The sequence below is a fragment of the Chrysochloris asiatica genome, unplaced genomic scaffold, assembly GCF_000296735.1.
Source record: "Chrysochloris asiatica unplaced genomic scaffold, ChrAsi1.0 scaffold00289, whole genome shotgun sequence".
Lineage (NCBI taxonomy): Eukaryota > Metazoa > Chordata > Mammalia > Afrosoricida > Chrysochloridae > Chrysochloris > Chrysochloris asiatica.
In genome coordinates, this window is record NW_006408807.1 from 134,599 (window position 1) to 157,495 (window position 22,897).

General features: G+C 40.8%; 1 protein-coding gene across 1 annotated transcript in view; it reads right to left on the minus strand.

The window, feature by feature from the left end:
* Nucleotides 1-22,897, minus strand: part of FAM21A (family with sequence similarity 21, member A) — a 122,557-nt gene that overhangs the window by 3,794 nt on the left and 95,866 nt on the right. The window contains exons 20-27 of the mRNA XM_006874613.1: nt 15,401-15,568; nt 11,277-11,405; nt 11,064-11,144; nt 10,377-10,496; nt 9,340-9,402; nt 8,819-8,992; nt 6,335-6,946; nt 5,447-5,624 (exon numbers count right to left, since the gene is read on the minus strand). Of these exons, the coding sequence (XP_006874675.1) occupies nt 5,447-5,624; nt 6,335-6,946; nt 8,819-8,992; nt 9,340-9,402; nt 10,377-10,496; nt 11,064-11,144; nt 11,277-11,405; nt 15,401-15,568 (1,525 nt within the window). The remainder of the gene's footprint in view (nt 1-5,446; nt 5,625-6,334; nt 6,947-8,818; nt 8,993-9,339; nt 9,403-10,376; nt 10,497-11,063; nt 11,145-11,276; nt 11,406-15,400; nt 15,569-22,897) is intronic.

The window sequence follows — 22,897 nt, forward strand, 5'->3', positions numbered from 1 at the left end:
ACTTTAGATCCAGAGAGGGAGAGCGACTATGTACTGAAGACCCTGCGGGGGGAGGGGGGGAATAAAGGGGGGGTATGCCTTTTGGTTGGTTGATGATGCATGGAGGGTACTGTAACCATGGCAATGATACGATGTACGATAGAATGAATGTAAAACTAATGTTCTCCCATGTAAACTATCATATAATTCACAATAAAAAATTTTAAAAAATATTACATAGCCACTAAAAACAAGGAAGTAGGTATCTATGTACTGACATAAAAGATGTCTATTATTAAGTAACACATTAAATGGCTAAAAGAACAGCATACTTTCATTTGGGGGGGGGGAAGGTGCATGGATTTATATGTATGCACAAACACCTATTACCATTGCTGTGTCTGAGGGTAAATGCCAAACTATTAGTAATGGCTGTCTCTGAGGTGGTATTTAACTTTTTATATTTCTAAGTTGTCTAAATCTATAGTTTGTGGTGCAGAACTCTGGTAGTATAGTGGAGTACAAGCTGAGCTGCTAACCACAAGGTCTGCAGTTCAAATCTACCAGCTGCTCCGTGGGAGAAAGATGAGACTTTCTGTTCCCATAAAGATTTGTTGCCTCGGAAACCCTATACCAGGTGACTATGAGTCAAACTGACTCCACGGGACATAACAACCAACAACAAATACTTGTGGTGCAGCAAATTAATATGGCTCTTCCAGCCAGTCTTAGTCACTAACACCAAATAACTGGGTTGTTGTTGTTAAGTGCCGTGAAGTCGATTCCGACCCATAGTGACCCTGTATAGGGTTTCCGAGGAGCAGCTGGTAAGTTTGAACCGCCGACCTTGCAGTTCAAATGGCTTTGCAGTCTAGCTCATTAACCCACAGCGCCACGGGTAGGACCATGCAAAAAGCTGTGTGGTAGTCTAATAAGGCAACTGATGAGTTTTGCCATCTTACTAGGCTGAAGATGAGCCATCTCAGAAGTTGTTGTTATATGTCGTGGAGTCTCAGAAGTAGGAATGGGGGAATTCAGTATTAGCAAGAAAGATGAGCCAGGAGTGTACCACACACCTTAGACCCCGCCATCCCTGAGTGCTGAATCACCTTGATTCAGGAAAAAGACAACTGTGGCATCAAAGAAGAGGCAAAGGAGCAGCAGCAGCAGAATCAAGAGCTAAAGCACCAGACAGAATGGTGGGCTTCCTGGCTCATAGAGCGAGAAAGCTGAGTGCCTGCAGGCAGGAAGTTTGTTTGCTGAGTGGGATACTACCAGACACTTAAATGGGAAAGATAGGCTAGATGATCCAAGGAGATACGGCTGAGTTTCTTCCAGCTGATACTACTGGTGGAATGGAGTTCCCTTTGAGAACTAACTGGCAGCGCCAAAAGAGCTTTGTGACATTGCCTGAGGAGGACAAAAACCAGGAATCTGCATGGCAAAGAGGCTGAGGATCAGAAAGAAGTGTGCCTAAAGGCCTGGCTGAAATGAAGCCAAAGAAAAACTGTACACTGAGCATTTCTTACCCTGAATTGCAACCTGCTAACTTTCTTAATAAACCCCAGGATCAAGAGAATGGACTCTGTGTGGCCAATGCACTGAATTATTAAACCCAGGAAAGAAATACAGAGTACCACAGGAGGAATAGTTGATATGAAAATTGGTAAAGGAGGTTGGAGGGTGGAAGCAGGTTGGACTTGTGCCTCAGAGGAACTGGCCTATATTGAGTTTAATTCTCCTCCTCTCTGGTGAAGTGCGGGGAGTTCAGACATGGCCTCATGCCATTCTTACAACACTAATTAGCATGTGTTACTTTTTTTGTAATAAAAGGTAACTTTTTTTGTAATTAATGACGTCTCTTCTCTATCCAGTGTGGTGTGGGCCTGTGGACACAGAGCATTGCCTGGCTGGGGGGAGTAGACCCAGTGCTAGTAACATACCACCAGCTTTCTTCTGGTGAGACCCAAGGTCTGTATCTGGGAGAGAGGGGTGAGGAGGAGGAAATGGGTATTTGTCTAAAGCTCAAGTCTTACCCAACCACTTATCTGTCAGTTTGCTGTACTGTGCTGGCTTGTGTGTTGCTGTGATGCTGGGTTAATGCACTGGACTGCAAAATCGGTTTGAACCTCAAGGTCAGTAGTTCAAACTCATCAGTCGCTCCTCAGAAACCCAATACAGCGTTGCTAAGGGTTGGGACAGACTCAACAGCACTTAACAACAACAACAAATATATATATAATGACTGGGCAAGAGCAGCCTCCTCAAAGTAGAGTTGACCTTAATGATGTGGACTGAAGCAAAGCTTTTGAGATCTTCATTTTTGATGGGCACAACTTAGAATGAGAAGCTGCAAACATCCATTAATACTTGGAATGTGAAATGTACAAATTATGAATTGGCACATATAAAGATCGCTATCCTGGACATCATCATTATTGCTGTTAGGTGCTGTCAAGTTGATTCGGACTCTCAGCAACACTGTATAGGGTTTCCAAGGAGTGGCTGGTGAGTTTGAACAGTGTTTTATCCTACAGCACCACTCTAGGACTAGTGAGCTGAAATGGACAGGTACTGGCCATTTTGAATAGAATAATCATATGGTTTACTGTGCTATGAATAACAAACTGAAGATGAGTGGCATTATATTCATTCTCAAAAAGAACATTTCAAGATCTTGAAGTACAATGCTGTCTGTGATAAGATAGTATCTAAAGGCTTACAAGGAAGACCAGTCAATAATACAGCTATTATTCAAATTACACACCAACCACTAAAAACAAAGATGAAGAAACCAGACAATTCCACCAACTTCTTCAGCCTGAAATTCATCAAACATGCTATTAAGATGGACTGATAATTACTGGTGATTAAAATGCAAAAATTGGAAACAAAGAGGAAGGATCAGTAGTTGTAAAATACATCCTCGATGATATAAACAATATTGGAAATCGCATGATAGAATTCTGTAAGACCAATAACTTACTCAATGAAAAAATCTTTTTTTTTTTCAACACATACAAAAGACATGGGGACCTCACCAGATTAAATACACAAGAATCAAACTGACTCCATCTGTGAAAAAAGACAATGTAGAAAGAAGCTCAGTATCATCAGCCAAAATAAGGACAGCAGCCAACTGTGGGACAGATCATCAATGGCTTGAAACCATGTGCAGGCTGAAGCTTAAAAAAGTAAAACAAATCCAGAAGAGCCAAAATATGACCTTGAATAAATCCCACCTGAGTTTAGAGACCATCTCAAGAACAGAGCTGATGCATTAGACACTAATAACTGAAGACCAGATATTTGTACGATGACATAAAGAACATCAAACAGGAAGATCATTAAAAGGTCACTAAGAAAACATCAAAAGGTCATTATATAGATAGTAAAGAAAGAAAAGGCAAACTGGACGTCAGAAGAGTCTCTGAAACTCTTTATTGAAAATGCAGAAGCTAAAGCACCCGGAAGAAAGGAATAAGTAAAAGCTGAACAGAAATGTTCAAAGGGCAGATTGAGAAGACAAAGTCTAGGATTATAATGAAATGTGCAAAGACCTGCAGTTAGAAAATCAAAAGGGAAGAAAATGCTCAGCCTTTCTCAAATTGAAAAACTAAAGGAAAAACTTCAAACCTCCACTCACATATTGAAGGATTCTAAGGGCAAAATGGAGTCCTGGTGTGGCACTGTGGGTTAATGTGCTGGACTGCCAAGTCGGCTTGAATTGCAAGGTCAGCTGTTCAAGCACACCAGCTGCTCCTTGCAAGCCCTACAAAGGGTCGCTATGGATCGGAACCAACTCACCAGCACTTAACAACAACATGGGCAAAATGGTGTGGAGATGTAGGTTAAACACTGGACTGCTAACCACAGGGTCAGGGGTTCAAACAAATCAGTTGCCCTTGGAAACCTTATTCAGGGTTGCTGTAAGTCAGAACTGACTCAGTGGCACTTAACAACAACAGTGATGATGCAGGAACCATTAAAAGACGGAAGGAATACTTCAGACTCACTGTCCCAAAAAGAATTAGTCGATGTTCAACCATTTCAAGAGGTAGCATATAGTCAAGAAATGATAGTACTGAAGGAAGACACCCAAGCTATACTGAAGGCATTGGAGAAAAACAAGGATCCAGGAACTGAAATTGATATGGTTCAAGAAAACTGATGGAGAGTTGGAGGTGCTCAATCGTCAAGAAATGTGGAAGACAATTCTGGCCCAAAATTTTAAGAGATTCATATTAGTGCCTATTCCAAAGAAAGAGGACTTAACAGATTAAGGAAATCATTGCACAATATCATGAATCACATGCAAGTATAATTTTGTTGAAGATAAATCAAAAAAGTTGGTAGCTACCACAAATTCAAGCCGTATTCAATGCAGAAAAGGTATATCACTGATAACATCAGGTGGATCTTGGCTGAAAGTGGCAAATACCAGAAAGATATTTACCAGTACTTTACTGATTTTGTAAAGGCATTCAACTGTGTGAAACATACAAAACTATGGATAATATTGTGAGTAATGGGGATTCCATAACACTTGACTGTGCTCATGAGAAACCTGTACATAGACTAAGAGGCAGTCATTCAAACAGAACAAGGAGATACTGAATGGTTAAAATCAAGAAAGGTTTGTGTCAGAGTTGTATCCTTTTACCATACTTATTCAATCTGTATGCTGAGCAAATAATCCAAGCTGGGTTTTATGAAAATGTGGCATCAGGATTGAAGGAAAATTCATTAACAATCTACAATATGTATATGATACAACCTTGCTTGCTACAAATAAAAAGGACTTGAAATACTGATGAAGCTCATCAGTATGGGTTACACCTCAATTTAAGAAAACAAAGATCCTCACAAAAGGACCAATAAATTTGTTGTTGTTAAGTGCTGTTGAGTTGGGTCCAACTCACAGTGACCCTGTATAGGGTTTCCAAGAAGCAGCTGTTGAGTTTGATCCAGCAACCTTATGGTTCAAACCAAGCCTGCAGTCCAGTGCTTTATCCCACAGTACTACACCAGGATCGATAAATACCACTGTGGTAAATGGAGAAAAGAGTGAAGTTTTCAATGACTTTATTTTGCTTGGATCCACATCAATGCTCACGGAAGCAGCAGTCAAGACATCCAACAATACTGCATTGGATAAATCTACTGCATAAGAACTCTTCAGTTTGTTAAAGAGCAAAGATGTCTCTGTGAGGACTAAAGTGCACCTTACCCAAGCCATGGTATTTTCAAGCACCTCATATGCATGTGAAAGTTGGACACTGAATAAGGAAGACTATAAAAGAATTTACGTATCTGAACTATGAAGAAGAGCACTGAAAGTAGCACGGACTGCCAGAAGGATAAACATGTCTTAGAAGAAGCACACTCAGAATACTCCTGTAGAAGCAAGGATGGTGAGATTTCATCTTTCATGTTCTCTATGTCTTAAGTAGAAAAGCAAACTTACCCATATCATCATCAAATATTGACTTAGCTTCCACTTTCTTTTTGGATTTTTCTTTTGGTTTTACAGTTAAGTCAGCAAAGATATCAATGTTATCATCAAATAAGTTGGATTCCAAAGTTCTTTCCTTCTCTTTTGTTTTTTGTGAGGGTTTAATTGCTTCTGTTACAAATATATCATCCTTATTTGGCCAAAAAGTAAACAAACAATTTTAAATCAGCAATTTAGTTCAAAAAAATTAATATTTCAACAAGCTACTGAAATGCAAACTACCAGAGTTCTGGGCATCTAATTTGCAACATTCACTCCATGTGTCTGGAACTCTCCACCCGGCTCTCTGCACGGTAGGATCCCTCTCATGTCTAGTCACAATTAGTGCGTTACTAATCCCTTTTCTCCCACCTCAACCCCATCGCTTCTGCCCCACAGCCCTGGGCCACTTTCTTCGTGACACTTACATTATTTGAAAATATCTTAATAACCTGTTGCTGAGAGCTTTGGGAGAGTGGAACACATTGTCCCCCAGCAGCCAGAAGTTCAATAAGCATTTGCCAAACAAGTGTCTCTGATGTTCTTACTACATTCATTCAACCTTCAACTTTAAGCAGTGCCTGCTTCTCCATGACCACAGGTTAAACCCTCAAGATAGACTGATATGCTTTTCTATATGTCCCAGAGTGGTATTCCACATCAACAGTCTGCTAAAAACTACAAAAACCAAGACCTGTATCAATTGCTATGGCCACCCATGAACTAGCTCTACATGACACAACAAGAAAGCACTTCTGAGTAAATTTCAGAATGATTAATATGAGAACTAAGTAGGTATCCTGCATACACTCAAATCACAATTAAAAAATAAAAAGCATAAACACTGTGATGTCCTATTACCTCAAAAATATCTTGTGTTTTGAATATAACATCTTGATGATTGTTGGATTTTGAATCATTGTTCTTGCCTTTCTGATCTGTAAAGAGATCATCATCTTCATCTTCTAGGAGAGGAAAGGTACTGGCCTTCGGTGCTGGTTTTGGTTTGACAGACTGGAAGAGATCATCTTCGCTGCCTTCTTCATAGAGAGCTGAGAAAACACAGCTCTGCTCTTTACTGCCCCCTGCCTGGCTGGCTGGCCCCTCTGCTGTCTTCTCCTTGGTTTTGGTTCTCCCAGTGGACTGAAATCCAGTGCCTGCGGAAAAGATACCTCCAGAATCGAAAAGGTCATCTTCAAGAGGCACACCCAGAGATTGGGCAAAGGGACTTCTGTCCACTTCAGATACAGGACTGCCATCCAAAGTCAGAGTGGCAGCTGCCACAGAGCTGTCCTTCCTGCTGTTTGCTTTGGGCTGTTGTTGGTAGAAATCTGGGGAAATGGTGCCCTCTCCTAACTGTGCAACTGTTCTTCTGGGGATACCCGTATCTTCTGCCTCACTGGATTCCTGGGCAGCCAGCCGCCGAGCCGCACGGGTCTGGGGTCTGCGTTTTCCTCTCACTTTGACTCGGCTCTACAATGGAATAAAATCACACGTTGTTGATCTGATGACAAAAACAAAAAACAGGATTCAAAGCTAACATAGCAAAGAATCAGTAATGCAAGACATTGAAGCTTACCTAGTCCAATATAATTACGGTATTACCTAAGAAACAGAAGAAGTTACTTCTGAAGCAGGATTTTCATTGGTACCAGGGTTCTAAGACAAAATCATTCTTAATCCTTCAGAATTCCTAATTTTTTAATCTTTTGAGCGTAGTTTCAGGTCAGATTCATACAAATGGCCTCATTTCCCACTGAAGTTCCAGAAAGTAGACAGGGTGGTACTCTGTGCCCCCAAACCCTCCCTTGCCCCTATACGCTGTTCTGAATTTAAGTTTTGGACTCTTTCAAAACAAGAATCAGAGGAATTCTGGTACTAACCATTTTATTAGGGGGCTGATTAGCTCAATTGTTTACAGCATGGTGCTAATAATGTCAAGGTTGAGGGTTCAATCTCTATTCGGGTCAGCAGCTCTTATTTAAGGAGTTCTGATGACATTGTAGAATAAACACTGGACTGCTAATCTCAAAGTCGGCAGTTCAAACCTGCCAGCTGCTCCGTGGAAGAAAGACTTACAGTCTCAGAAAGCCTACATAGGGTCGCTATGAGGCAGACTCGCCTTGATGGCTATGTTGTTGTTGTTATGTGCCGTGGAGTCGGTTCCGACTCATAGCGACCCTGTACAGGGTTTCCAAGGCTGTAAATCTTTAAGGGAGCAGAAAGGCTCATCTTTCTCCCGTGGAACAGCTGGTAGTTTCGAACTGCTGACCTTAAGGTTCACATCCCGATTCAATGGCTATGGATTTGGGGTTTTGGGGGGAATCTACAATCAGGCTCCAGAAGCAGGGAGATGTAAGACAATAAAGAAAGAGAGGTACTCTAAGGTGCTGTTTCCTTAAACATTAGATTAAAATTTCATGTAAGAAACATGTATTTTAAGTCAGAATTTCTGAAATTTTAATAAAACATGAGTCAGTTAGTACCAATAGCACAGTATTTGGGATTTTTTCAAAATAATCAAATAGAGTTTTAAGAAGCCACAACCTGCTTTGAGCAAGTATTTGATTAGACTGTGTTTGTCAATTTAAAAGAAATGTTATACACAATTCTAGAAAATAGTCGATTTAAACTTAATCAAAATAGTGTATGTGAAAGTATCTAAGAGGGAGATGACAAGGGCTTTATTTTCCACATACTTTCCACAAGGAGAATGTTTTTGGAAATACTTGGTAAGAATATATTTTCCAGCACTGCCCTACATACTGTTGCTTACTTACAGATCAGCTAAGACTTTCTAAAGAAGGGAAATCTGATAGACAACTAACTAACCAAAAGCAAAGCCTAAAGAGTATTTGGCAGTCTGTTTGGGAGATAGTGGTATCAGATGCCAAGGCTGCACTAGACTGAGAGACTGCCAGGGGATCTCAAAGGGGGGAGCCTGGAGTGGGGAAGGGGAACAAGAGAAAACTATAGAAGTGAAGACCTTTGAGTACAGCTTTAGTTGAGAAAACACAACCCGTTCAGAGCGATAGCAAGAGCTAACGGGCAACAGAATGGGGCACGTGTGTTCAGGGAATGGCACCTGAAGTGACTTGAGCCCAAGTGTGACTGTCAGGGAGTGAAGCTGGAAATGTAGGTTGGCATGGACTGAGAGGGCTTTAATATCAAGCCACAGAGTGGAAAGGTCTCCTCTGAGCTGTGAGGAGCCAGCAGAGGAGTAACATGGGGTGCTTCCTTCAAATGGGGGGTGGGATAACTATGTACAACTATGTAACAGTTAGAATTAGACATATTAAGTTGTTCTGGTTAAATAAAAAAGAAAAGAAAAGCTAGTTTTATCACCTTGTTTGCATTGTGTAAAGTATCTGCCTGAGCTGGCAGATCAAAACTCACGCTGGCCTCTGCATTTTTGGGTTCTGATGGAGAAAAAGCCAATTCAGGCACTACAGGCTTTGCTCGAGAGATCTGGGGAGCCACTACAGGCAGCAAGGTTGCTGGGTTAATCACTAAATTTGCCTGAAAAAGAAAAATCAAACTCATTCTGTATTCTTTTTAAACACAGCAGTCCATTAGCACTGTAACATAAGACAGGAGATCCAGTGTACATAATATATATTTAGTACAATAGAACCAGAAAGGCAAGAAAATCTGATCTAGTCCAGAACTAAGACAAAAAGTCATACAAACTGTACCCACCACTGGGATCCAAGAGAAAATGTTAAAGACACAGCGCATAAGAAGCAACAATCAGAGGGTGGGGAAGGAGAGGTAATGATTGGCAACAGCTGACAAAAATAAAACTCCAAAAACATTTAGAGATGCCACAAGGCAGGGAATGAAAATTCCAGAAGTGTTATAATTACTTGTATTTTCCCGATCCGAGTGGATGGCTCTTTGGTTTTAAATGGAGCGGGACCGGACGAGTCCTGTGTGAAATTACATTCTGTTACAATTCATGGAAGCAACAGTAAGGAAAGTGTCTCTTGGATACTACGAATCCATATACACGCATCTGAGGTGGAATGAAGTCTGTCAAACCTCATACAGGGTTGCTATGAGTCGGCATTGACTTGAAAGGCGTTTAACAACAACATAACGGAAAAGGCATCCAAACCTCTTCTAGGACCACAAAACTTCTCGCTAACAGCAGCTCACTAATTCCTCCTCAATTGCAGTGTAGGTGCAAGGAGTAGCTCTTACATGGGATAAGGAGTGACAGCGATAACAAATCAATTAAAAAAGGCACAGTTTATCAGAGCACCAGAACCTAATCAATTGGCAGAATTACCATGCTGGTTATCCAATACAGCAAATATTAACAAGCATAGAGAAATTAAGCCACAATCTAATACACGATTTATAGCAACAACAGAATCTGAGGCTTCAAAAGCGTCACTGGAGATCTGCTAGTCCCAGGGGCATCTGGCCAGTCAGAATCCATATCTTCAATCCACGTCTGTTCCAAAGAAGAGCTCACTAAGGAGGGAGAGCTAACAACAATAATCCCCAAAGAAGTAATATTAAAAGGCACCTAAAATATCAGATTTAACTCACATTTAATTCTACCCCAAGGTAGCCCACAGGGGTTAAAAAAAAAAAGGTTGGGGGGGGGGGGCGTTCTGGCCTAAAGAAGACTATCATCCTCTCTTAAGTCTCTAGCCTAGAATCAAACAGAACTCTGAAAATGATACTGGCAAGTATAGATTCATGACACTCTGGAATATGGAATGAAGGTGGGAGATAAGAGAGGCTAAACATTACAGTAAACACAGAGGCGGTCAGGTTACTGTTTCCTCCTTCATGGGAGAAACTCTAAGAATTTTGGGTTTTACATAGTGGAGTTTAGCTATACTGAGATGCAAACAAGAGCTGAAAAACCTTTGAAATGATCAGTTCTTACCTGAGGCATTTCTACTTTCCATAAGCTTTTCTCTGTGAGATCTTGAATGGATTCAGGTTTCTGGTTCTTGGAAGAGGAGACAGGGTGATCTTTCTTCACTACCTTTTTCTTTTCTAGTACCTTCAAAAGAAAATGAATTATCTCAAATCTGTCAAGTGTTTTGGATTTTGTTTTCTTAATCACGATACAAAATAGAAAACTGGCTTGTCTAAGTTTGAAAAGTTCTTTCTCAAATAAAGGTTGGACTAATTCAAAATTAGCTAATCTGAAAGCACAATCTAAAGAGTGCACCCTTCTTAAGAAAAGAGTACTTAGAAAATCTACTAAGGCAGGGGGGAAATGACATATATAGATTCCGATTAAAAGCTTTAAAGCATGCATAATCACCATATTACAAGCATTTGTTTTTCAATAAACAATTTAAAATCAAACAAATTTATAGCACATTGAAAGAGCTTTGATTAGTTGATGTTTTAGATTTGGAAAGAGTTAAGTAATGTAAGATGTGGAAAAATAAGAACTGAGAGTCACATTCTGCGTACATCTTCTCATCAGCTCATCATTTGCTCTTTTCTTTGTATCCACCACTGTTCTCTGTGGACTTTCCCTAATCATATAGCTGGACATTATGTTCTTTTCCCAGAAGTCTTCCCACACGCCCCATTATCTAGAACAAAAGGTTGGTACCAAAGGTTGGGACTTGACAGAGCTGAAAAGATCATCATCATCATCATCTTCAAATAGGCTCCCAGCACTTGGTTCTAACAACTAGAAGAAATACATAAAACTCAAATTCAATACCCAAAACAAAAACAATTTATAAAAAGAGGTTACGTAACAATTAGATTCTGCTGAAACAATATCTAACATAATTGCCAAGTCATAACGTGGAAAACTAACCCTGGTTTTTTTTGTGCCAGAGAAAAGGTCAACATCTGGATCATTGTCCTTTTGTAGTTTGTGACTGAAAAGGAGCTCTTCATCCTGAAAGACACCTGTGGTCTTGGGGTAGGGATCAGGACTGTGATTCTGGGGAAAAAAGAAGAAAAGTCACCCATATTTAAAACTTGCAAAAAATTATTTCAAGAAAATCGGAAAAGCATTCACAGAAGGACACAAAAAAGATGTCCTCTGCAACTTTGATACAAAGGCAAAAGCCTAGACACATCTTAAGTACCCATTAGTAGAAATTCAAATACACTCATACAATGGAATACAACAGTACAACTGTCAAGATAAGTGGAAAGCATATTTGCATATGTTGTAGTCAAGAGCCAGTGATCCTGAAGGAAGAAGTTCAAAGTGCACTGAAAGCGTTGGCAAAGAACAAGGCACCGGGAACTGATGGAACACAAATGGAAATCTTTTAACAAACTGATATAACACTGGAAGCACTCACTCATCTCTGTGAAGAAATTTGGAAGACCAACCACTACCTGGCCAACTGACTGGACGAGATCCGGATTTGTGCTCATTCCACAGTCAGGTGATCCAACAGAATGTGAATTGGTTGGACTCAGTGGGGTTTTCCAAGGAGTGGCTGGTGGGTTTGAACCACCAACCTTGTGTTTAAAAGTCAAGTACTTATCCTACAGCACCACACAGACAGTACATATGAGAGTAAGTCCAAAAATAGTAGGTTCCAGTTCATACATGTGTGGTTTTATTCCAAACAGAATGTGTTTAAATATGTCCCTATGATCCTGGATAGCTGCAAAAGACAAATTCTCTCAGGAATACACTTCTCTTCGTCTTGTTAGGCTACCTTCAAAAAAAGAGTAAAAAGGACACTTTTTGTGCCATGGGGAAAAAAATATTCGAGCTCATGGCTAATATCAAACTTTTAAGAAAATTCACAGGAACATCTTCCCAAATCCTTGAAACAAGTGACAGAAATTCTGCCCCACATAAAGCAATAGTTTTTAGATGCATCAAGCATTTTAAAGAAGACTGGGAAGACCACAAAGATGAGCCAAGAGAAGAGACTCTCAAGCTCGACAAATGAAGAAATTGTGCTGAATTTCAGAAACTAGTGGGAGACTGCAGAGTTACCATTAATGTTATAGCTACTGAAGTGGCAATCTCATAGTTTGTTATTTTTAATTTTAAGTAAACATCTTGGCCTCAGCAAGCTTTCAGCTCCATGGGTGCCAAAAGTGTTACACAAAGATCAAAGATCTTTCCATCAGTCTTTTAAACAAGATCAAAGCTGATGACGATTTTATGGAATGAACTGTAACCGGGAAGAGTCTTAAGATTTACCAGTATGGTCCAGACAGCAAGGTCCAACTGAAACAGTGGCTCTTGGGTCAACTGAATTCAAGGCAGACAAGTCAGCACAGAAGATTATGGTGACTTTTTGGAGAGCTCCAATGGAATAATCTTAATAGATTTTCTTGAAGGACACAGGACAATCATGGGGGCTTATTAGAACAAAGTATTTTTTAAAAACTGAAAACAGTACCGGTGAGAAAAAGACCAGGAAAGCTGCACCAAGGAATTTTTTCCCATCACAACAACGCGCCTGTTCATTCTCCTAGGGTAGCAAGAACTATCCAACAAGAATTTTATTGGTCATGACTAATTGCGACTCTCACAATTGTAGAGGTAGAAGTTTTGTAACAAAAACAGGAGAGTGTTTAATCTCACAGTCCAGAAACAGAGGACCCTAGGACCATCAAGGGATTAGAGCACAAGCAGAATGAGAGACCTTATCCAGAGAAGCAGTGACATCAGAGATGGAGGCAGAGATGGGGGCATGGAGACAGGGAGCAGCTGAGGACTCTAGATTCATGGAAAGAGAGGGACTGAGTGCTGGCAGCCAGGAGGCAGACTTGCAGAATGTGCTCATTGGTGGTGTAAATTATTAAATATGCCTGAGTTTTTTTTTTAAAAAAAAGCTAACGTGAACAGAGAGAAATACTGGTATAACTGATGGTACATGGAGGGGATTCTAATCATTGTAATAATACAAGATGTATGATTTATTGAATGTAAAACTGATGCTCTGCCCTGTAAACTTTCACTCAATCCACAATAAAAACCTTAAATTAAAAAAATAATAATAACTTTTCCATATAGTATACCTAATAACTTATATATGACCTTGGTAGTTTTATGTGATTGTGAGTAGACGAAAATATAGGTATTTGTTTAAATGGTGTGTGTTACTTTGACTTCATATGAATGTTATGCTAGATGATTTACTGCATGCAAAAAATTTATACAGATGTTCACTGTTAAGAATCTCAAGTGTCAACAAAAATTATTCAAAGCTAGATAGTGTTCTCCTTATGAATCATAGATTTTGAGAAGTAATATCTTCTAATGGAAGAGATGACAGACCTGCAACTTCAGTGCTATCTCAAGGCATTGCAGCAATAAATTATGATTTTGGAATTCTGCATTTAATTATTTCACTATAGTGTAAGTTTTCCACTGAAGAATATTTTGAAGGTGTAGTCAAGTGAATCTTATTTTCTTACACAAGTTCCCTTCAGAAAAGGTTGCCAAGACAATGAGTTCTCAACCTGAAATTCTTAAATGCATGTATCTGGGTTTCCATTCTAAGCCGCATCAAACGACTCACTTCTTCAAAACGACTACTGTAGTCTTAAAAAGCTGATCCTTTCATTTTATCACCCTTGCTCCTTTACAAAACTTGGTATTACAGTTCTCTATCCAGTTTCCCATCTCAAATTACCTTCTTCTTCTTCAGCACCTATGGTTTGAACTTACACCTATCTTTATAAGCAGTATCTAATCTTGGTTTTCAGATGTCTCATTTTTAAAGCATGGTGCCTAAGCTCTGTCTTTTCTTGTGGGTAGTTTTCAAACTGTGTGACCAATGCTACTATTAATAAATATCAAGAACAACAGCAAAAAAATAAAAATAATTTCATTGGGAGACCTTTCTCCATCAACTCTATAACCTTGATTATGCCTCTTTAGATGTTCTGTTGTTGTTATTCCCCAAACTCAAAGAACCTTGTGAGGAGGCCACAACTGCTGCTTTGACGTGGTATAAATCAAAGAGTGCAGAATTCTTAGAGGAAGGATTAGTGAAATGGAAATGCTGTCTTCGGAAGTATACAGACATCTCTAGATGGAGAACATGTCAAGACACAACAGCTGCACAGTTTGATAGTTATGGTTAAGAAAGGTTTCTAGGATTTGACATTATTGATTTAAAAAAGTATTTGTAATAAATAAGTCGTTGGTCTTGTAAAATAACATTATGTGATTTCCAGCATCATTTCTATCACCAAGGCCATATTACCATGGAATGTCAGAAGAACAAACAAATCTATCTTGAAGAAGTGAAGTCAGAATGCTCCTTAGAAAACAAGATGGCAAGACTTCATGTCTCATATTTTGAACGTGTTATCAGGAGGAAACAGTCCCTGGAGAAGGACATCATGCTACGTAAAGCTAAAGGTCAGTGAAAAAGAGGAAGACCTGTAACAAGATGGACTGACACAGAGGCAGCAGCACTGGACTCAAACATGACAACAACTGTGAGAATGAAACTGGACCAGGCAGCGTTTTGCTTTATTGTGCATAGGATTGCTATGAATCAGAACCAACTCCATGGCACTTAACAACAACACAGCTGAGCAAGGGGCAAAGGGTTTATAGAAGGCACAAAAATCCAAGTGAAGAAGGGGGAATTATAATCCACTTGACAGCAAGGTTATTTGGGGAAGGTAAACTGACATAGGGAGTCCTGGTGTGGCGCTGTGGGCTAATGTGTCAGACTGCAAAGTCGTCAGAACTTCAATGTGAGTGGTTCAAGCTTACCAACTGCTCCTTGGAAACCCTATACAGGGTCGCTGTGGGTCAAAATCGATTCAACGACACTTAACAACAACATACTGATGTAGAGCCCCACACATCTATGACTAAAGAGAATCACTATCTGTACTAAAGGCTAAGGTTTCTCCAGCAAAGGATAGAACTGACATCACAAATTGAGATTATTTAATCCTTCCATACACCTAAACTTTTATTTGCTTTTTGCTTACCTTTCCTGCTTCTGTCTGTGGAGCTCGAATTCTGCTTTCATCTTCAGTTTTATCTTCCTCCTCATCAAACAAGCTAAGAACATTCTTGGTTCTACCCTTAGGTCCTTTCTCCAATGGGGAAGACAGCAGATCAGAATGTTCGACTGCTGGCATAGCCAAAGGCCTTTCCTAAGAATGGATATAAGGAAAAAATTAATGACACCTAGAAATACAAATCCTATCCCGGGGCCTCCCTAGTTCTCGGTATTCTAGGGAAGTGCCACACCTGCACAGCAGCTTATCAATGCCTACTCAAGGTCACAAAACACTGAGGTCAATCCTTGATCTGCTGCTTCAACAGAGAAGCTCATACAGCTACTTCATAGGCAATGATAATCATTTCAATTAGGCTTGAGCCATGGGCATCCACCCACATCAAATGAAGGGAAGTTAGAACCCTGATCCACATATTTGCTCATAAACTAGAAACAATTTCTAAGTCATAGCAAAAATGCAAAAGTCAATCACTGGAAACTTACCATATATTTCCCAATACAGAAACGTCATTTAATATCTATAATATGTTCTGTGAAATAGGATGGTATGTGATTTGGCCATTGTGCAAGCACCATATTAAAACCTTATGAGACTACCCAAAGAAACAGTGACACCAGAGATGGAGGTAGAGACGACAATGTGGAGAGCTGGGAACTCTCCACATTGAGGGAGACCCAGAGAAGGAGTGGGACTGTGTGCTGACGACCGAGGGGCAGGCTTGCTGGATATACCATTTGGTATGTTGATGATGCATGGAGGGGCTGTAACCATGGCAATGTAATGATATACGATAGGATGAATGTAAAGCTAATGTTCTCCCATTTAAACTATCACATAATTCACAATGAAACATTTTTTTAAATTATTTACAAAAAAAAAAAAAAAAAGACACCATCTCAGAAGAAACAGGTGATCCCAGGACCATAAAGAAAGAAAAGCATGAGTGGAGTGTGAGATCCCTACCTAGAAAAGCAGCGACAACAAAGGCAGTGGCAGAGGCATTGGGCGACATGGAGAAACAGTGGTTGTGTGAGTATAGGCATGTGGACGAGTAAAGCTGAGTGCCTATGGGCAGGAGGCTGGCTTGCAGAATATGCCCATTGGGCACTTACAGACTGGCTAAAAGAGCTTTGTTAACACCTGCAGAAGCAAGGCAGAGGTCCAGGAGCCACATGGCTGAGAGGCAGAAGACAAGAGGGAAGCGTGCCCGCACTACTGCAAAGGAGTAGAGTTCCTGAATGGAAAACTGCTGCATCCTGAGTTGTTTCTGATCTTCCATTGCACCTTGTTCACTTCCCTAATAAACCCCATAATCGGGGAGAAGACACACAAAAAACCTTAGGGGAACCTGTTTCTGGTTGTCCTTGTTGCTGCTGCTGAAGCTGGTGGAGGAATGGGAAAGGGTATTGGGGCAAACTGCGAGGGCAGCGGCAGGAGTGGAGCAAGAAGAAGAGAGTGAGGAGGGAGCAGAACATGCCTAGCCCTGCAGCCCCCACAGCTGTCTGCCCACCAGACAAAGCCTCAGAACTTGCACCCACAGTCAAACCCTCCACCGGGGCAGTGAATTACTTAATATGGCTCTTCTACCCATAGTGTTTATAACTCCTACCAAATGACGTTAGGATCGAGGTAACAAATGGTGAGGGAAGATGCTAATTCCATTGTGAATGATGGTTAACAGGGTTAACTGTGAAAAATTTGGAACTGTAACATGGGTATACAACAAGATTTCTCAGAAGCAGGAGGGGGGATCTCACGAGCATCAAAAGAGAAGAGCTAGGAGGAGAGTGTGCCCTTTGAAACCAACGATCCCTGCCCACTGAGCCTCCTCGAACCAGGGCCAGGAAACTGTGACTCTAGGAGTGGTTCAGGAGCAGCAGCAACAGAACCAAAAGACACAGCCAGGGCAACGGGCTTTCCAGCCCACAGAACAATTACAGCTGAGTGACTTCGGGCAGGAAGATTGGTGCAGAGCAAGGTGCCACCAGGCATTTAGTTGGGGAGCCAGGTTTGCTGACTCAGAGAGCCAGAGCTGAGTGTCTTCAGACTGAGGCTTATGGTGGAGTAGCGTGTCCTGTGGGCATTGATCAGCAACTCTAAAAGAGCTTTGTAACATTGCCCAGGCAGAGTTTTATAACATGTGCCTATGGACACAGATGAAAAGAGGTTGTCCTGACTAAAAGTATGCCCTAAGCTTTCCTGACACCAAATTGTAACCTAACTTTCCTAAAAAAACTCCCTAAGCATGAGTGTACTGTCTGAGTTCAGTGTGGCCACTCCAATGAATGACTGAGCCCAACTGTAGGGGAAGATTGCAGTCTAGTTCACATGCCTGTATACTACCTTCGGTGGTCCAATGCTGCAAGAATCTGGACTTGGGGACTTTAAAACTATTAGAGGGAAACAGTAAACAAAAGTAGAACTGCTTTTCTATTGAATAAACAAAAAACCTTACGTGGGCATGGATGTATGTGACGTTGATTTTGTCCAGATGGACATCAAGCAATGTATACTTGTATTTACTCAACACATAAGTCCCAAAGGAAAACCCAATAGACAGAATCAGACCCTTATATTTCAGGAAGCTCACATTATAAACGAAGGGGTTGGAACTAAAATATAATGGAATTTTTCCATGAGCCTTTTAAGACCCCTCTTATATAACTGGAAGAATCTCTAACATAATCTTGAAGTGCAGGATTTATCCATTATCATGGTTAGTAGTTGGTTATGTGTTGTGGAGTCAGTTCTAACTCATAACAACCCTGCACAGGGTTTCCGAGGCTGTAAATCTTTATGGGAGCAGAAAGTGTCATCGTTCTCCAGCAGAACAAGCTGGAAGTTTCAAACTGCTGACCTTGCTGTTCGCAGCCCAATTCGTAACCACTATGCTACCAGATCTCCAAATATTCATTATACAGGCACTACATTTTAGCTACTATACCACTGACCGTAAGAAGCACCATTAGAGGAGTACCAACAAAAACAAAATAGTTCCTATTTAAACTATAATGTCACCAATCAATTCCATGTTCAGAATGGTTGGATAATGAAAAAATACTTATGAGAAATATGTATTTATAAATTGCTACCTATGTGCTATGTATTACAAATATGCTGTTGTTAACTGCCCTCAAGTCAGTTCCGACCCAAAGTGAGGAACAGCTGGTGAGCCTGAACTGCCGATCTTGCAGTTCAAACAGACTTTGCAGTCCAGCACATTAACCTGCAATGCCACATGGGCACTCCATATAATGGCGATCAAAACAGACTCGGACCATCCTCCTCAAGCGGCTCATATTCAGGCAGGGGGGAAGGCAGTCTAACAAGCAACTAGAGCCAAGTGTGGAATAGGCTATGATCAGCGTAAGTCAGATGATGCAGGAATGAAAGAAAGGAGGTGTGGTGGTGTTGTAGGATAAGCAATGGACTGCTAACCAGAAGGTGGGCAGTACAGACCCACACGCCACACCCTGGGAAAAAGAAGAGGCTTCTTGTCCAGTAAAGATTTATACTTCAGAAACCCTATGCTGGAACGCTGAGTCAGAACTGACTCCATGGCAGTGACTATAGGCAATTACAGAATGTCACTGCAGGGAAGAGAGTATCACACAAAGACCCAGGAACAGATACAATGCTTCCTTCCACAAGCCCTAAGAGAGAGGTTAAACCTCAGTAGATACACAGAATAAGCAACACAGAAAGTACTGAAAAAGTAGGGAGAAAAAAGGGAAAAAAGATGGAAGGCAATCATGGATACCACGTTCACACATGCAGCCAGCAACGTACTCCACTGGCTTCCCAAAGGAAATGAGACAGTGCTTGAGATTTTCTTCTCTTTGCTCCTGAGCTTTCTACCCACCTGAGAGATTTTTTTTGTAAAACTGGATCCAAGACATTATGATGAGACTTTGGCTCTTTTTTCCTCCCTCTTTTCTTTTTTGGAGAGTAGGAGTAAAGAATCAAAGTTGGGATTAGAAGTATGCCTGTTGTTGTTGTTGTTAAGTGCCGTGGAGTCGGTTCTGACTCATAGCGACCCTGTACAGGGTTTCTGAGGCTGTAAATCTTTACGGGAGCAGAAAGCCTCATCTTTATCCCACAGAACAACTGGTAATTTCAAACCGCTGACCTTGCAGTTCACAGCCCGATTGGTAACCATTACACTACCAGAGCTCCTTAGAAGTATGCCTAGGTCTTGGCTAAACCTAGTGTTTCCTGTACTAGGAATTATTAGGGTTATAACTATTGTTGTTGATAGGTCCCATGGAGTCCATACTGACTCATAGCGACCTAGTATGCAACACTACCTGATCCTGTGCCAAAAACTCAACAATCGTTACGACATTTGAGCCCATGGCTGATGTAACTGTGCCAATCCATCTCATTGGGGGGTCTTCCTCTTTTTCTCTGATCCCTCATTTTACCAAACATGACATCCTTCTCCAGGAACTGGTCCCTCCTGATAATATGTCCAAAGTATGAGAGACAAAGTCTCGCCATCCTGGCCTCTAATGAGTACTCTGTTTTTCTTCCAACAGTTTGCTTTGTTCTTTTAGCAGTCCATGGTACTTTCAATATTCTCCTCCAACATCATAACTCAATTCCTCTACAGTCTCACTGTCCAACTTTCACATGTGTATGAGGTTATTGAAAATACCATGGCTTGGATCACCTTAGTTCTCAAACTGAAATCTTTGCTTTTCAACACTTTAAAGAGGTCTTGTGCAGCAGATCTGCCTAATGCAATACGTCCTTTGATTTCTTGACTGCTGCTTCCGTGAGTGTTGATACTTGATCCAAGAAAAATGAAGTCCTTGACAATTTCAACCTTTTCTCCATTTTTATGGATGTTGTTTGTTGGTCCAGTGGTGAGGATTTTTGTTTTCTTTACATTGAGGTGCAACCCATACCAAAGGTCTTTGATCTTTCATCAGTAAGTATTTTAAGTTCTCTTTGCTTTCAGCAAGCAAGGCTGTATCGTCCACATATCACAGGTTGTTAATGAGTCTTACTCCAATCTTGATGCCACATTCTTCTTTGTATACTCCTGTTTCTCAGCAAACAGAATGAATAAATATGGTGAAAAAATACAACCTTGACACATACCTTTCTGAATTTTAAACCACTTGGTGTTCCATTCTTCGGTTTCAATAACTGCCTCTTGGTCTACGAACAGGTTCCTTATGAGCACAATTAAGTGTTCCGGAATACTCTCTGCAATGTTGTCCATAGTTTGTCATGATCCACACAATCAAAAGCCTTTGAATAGTCAATAAAGCACAGACAGACATCTTTCTGGTATTCTCTGCTTTTAGCCAAGATTCACCTGACGTCAGCAATAATATCCCTCATTCCACGTCCTCTTCTGAATCTGGCTTGAACTTCTGGAAGTTCTTTGTCAATGTATGTTTGCAGCCGTTTTTGTATTATTGTTAGCAAAATTTTACTTGCCTGCAAAATTAATGATATTGTTCGATGATTTCTGCATTCCATTGTCACCTCTCTTTGGAATGGCCACAAATATGGATCTCTTCTAGTCAGTTGGCCAGGTAGCTGTCTTCCAAATTTCTTGGCCTAGATGAGTGCCTCCAGTGCCACATCAGTTTGTTGAAAGACTTCCATTTGTATTCCCTCAGTTCCCAGTGCCTTGTTTGTTGCCAATGTCTTCAATGCATCTTGGACTTCTGTCACTATCGTTGACTCTTGAAATGGTTGAACATCGACAATTTCTTCTTGGTGCAGTGACTCTCCAGATTCCTTCCAATTTCTTTTGATGCTTTCTTCATCATTCAATATTTTGCCCATAGAATCCGTCAATATTTCAAGTTGAGGCTTGAATTTTTTTTTCTTTAGTTCCTTCAGGTTGAGAAATTCTGAGTGTGTTCTTCACTTTTGGTTTTCCAACTCCTTTTCTTTGCACGTTTCATTGTAACAGTCGACTTTGTCTTCCTGAGGTGACCCTTGAAATCTTTTCAGATATTTTACCTCCTCATTTCTTCCATTTGCTTTAGCATCTCTAAGCTGGATAGGAAGATTCAGAGTCTCTTCTGACACCCATTTTGGTCTTTTCTTTCTTCTTAATGACCTTTTGTTTTCTTCCTGTATGATGTTCTTGATGTCATTCCACAACTTTTCTGGTCTTTGGTCTTTAGGGTCCAATGCATCAAATCTGTTGTTCAGATGATCTTTAAATCCAGGTGGGAAATGTTCAAGGTCATACTTTGGATCTTTTGGACTTCTTTTAGTTTTCTTGAGCTCCAGCCTGAAGTTGCATACGAGCAATTGTATGCACAGACAATTGCACAGTCTGCCCCTGGCCTTGTTTTGGCTGATATGGAGCTTTTCCATGATCTCTTTCCACAGATATAGTCAATTTGATTTCTGTGTATTCCATCTAGCACAATCCATGTGTATAGTCATCTTTTATGTTGTTTTAAAAAGTATTTGCAATGAAGATGTATTTGGTCTTGCAAAATTCTATTCAACAAGCGTTTCCGTATCTAAGGCCATATTTTCCAATGACTGCCCTGTGACTGGCATGCACCTTGCAGAGAATGGTCACTATACTATGCAAACGAAATGACCATGGACTATAAAAATGAGTTGACTACGATGTCTGTGGCATACGGAGAGTAGATTGGTCAATTTGTGGCTCCCGCTAGGAGAGGGCATGCCTTGAAATTGACCAGGAGTTTGTGTCTATAAGCAGCCAGTCCTACAGAGTTTTACAGACAGAAAGACTCAGAAAGGAGAAGAAAGAAGTAGAGAGTGAAGGAAAGGAACTTCCTAAAATAGCAGAAACACAAATTAAGGCCCTGGTGTAGCACTGAAGGATAAGTACTGGACTACTTGCTAACTGGATGGCAGCTCAAACCAACCAGCTGCTCTTGGAAATCCCAGACAGGGTCACTATGACTCTGAACTGACTCTGATAACAAGACTTAAGACTGCAAGAGGCCTGGAAAAAGTGGTCTGACCAAGCCTAGACCAACAGGCTTGTAAGAGAGTCTGCAATAGACTCGGTGGTGACAAACAGCAGGGTCAAGAAGAGGCTGGTCTTGAGGGGCCGAGAGGTACCATGCATCGTGGAGAGGAACCCTGCAGTACAAAAGGGAGGCTTTATCTACATGCTTACTGGTCTTGATCCTGAGTTGTAGTCTCTTCCTTAATAACCACGTAGTTACAAGTATGATCTCTGAGTTTTGTGTGGTGATTGCAACAGATTATCCAACCCGGACGAGAAGTAGAGAGTGGTATGAAGAGGATGACTAATATTTTGTTGTTGTTGTTAGGTGCCATCGAAGTCAGTACTGACTCATAGCGACCTTATGCACAGCAGAACGAAACACTGCCTGATCCTGGGCCAATCTATTGTTGTCATGCTTGAGCCCACTGATGATGCCATTTGGCCAATCCATCTTGGTGAGGGTTTTCCCCTTTTTCTCTGACCCTCCACCCTAC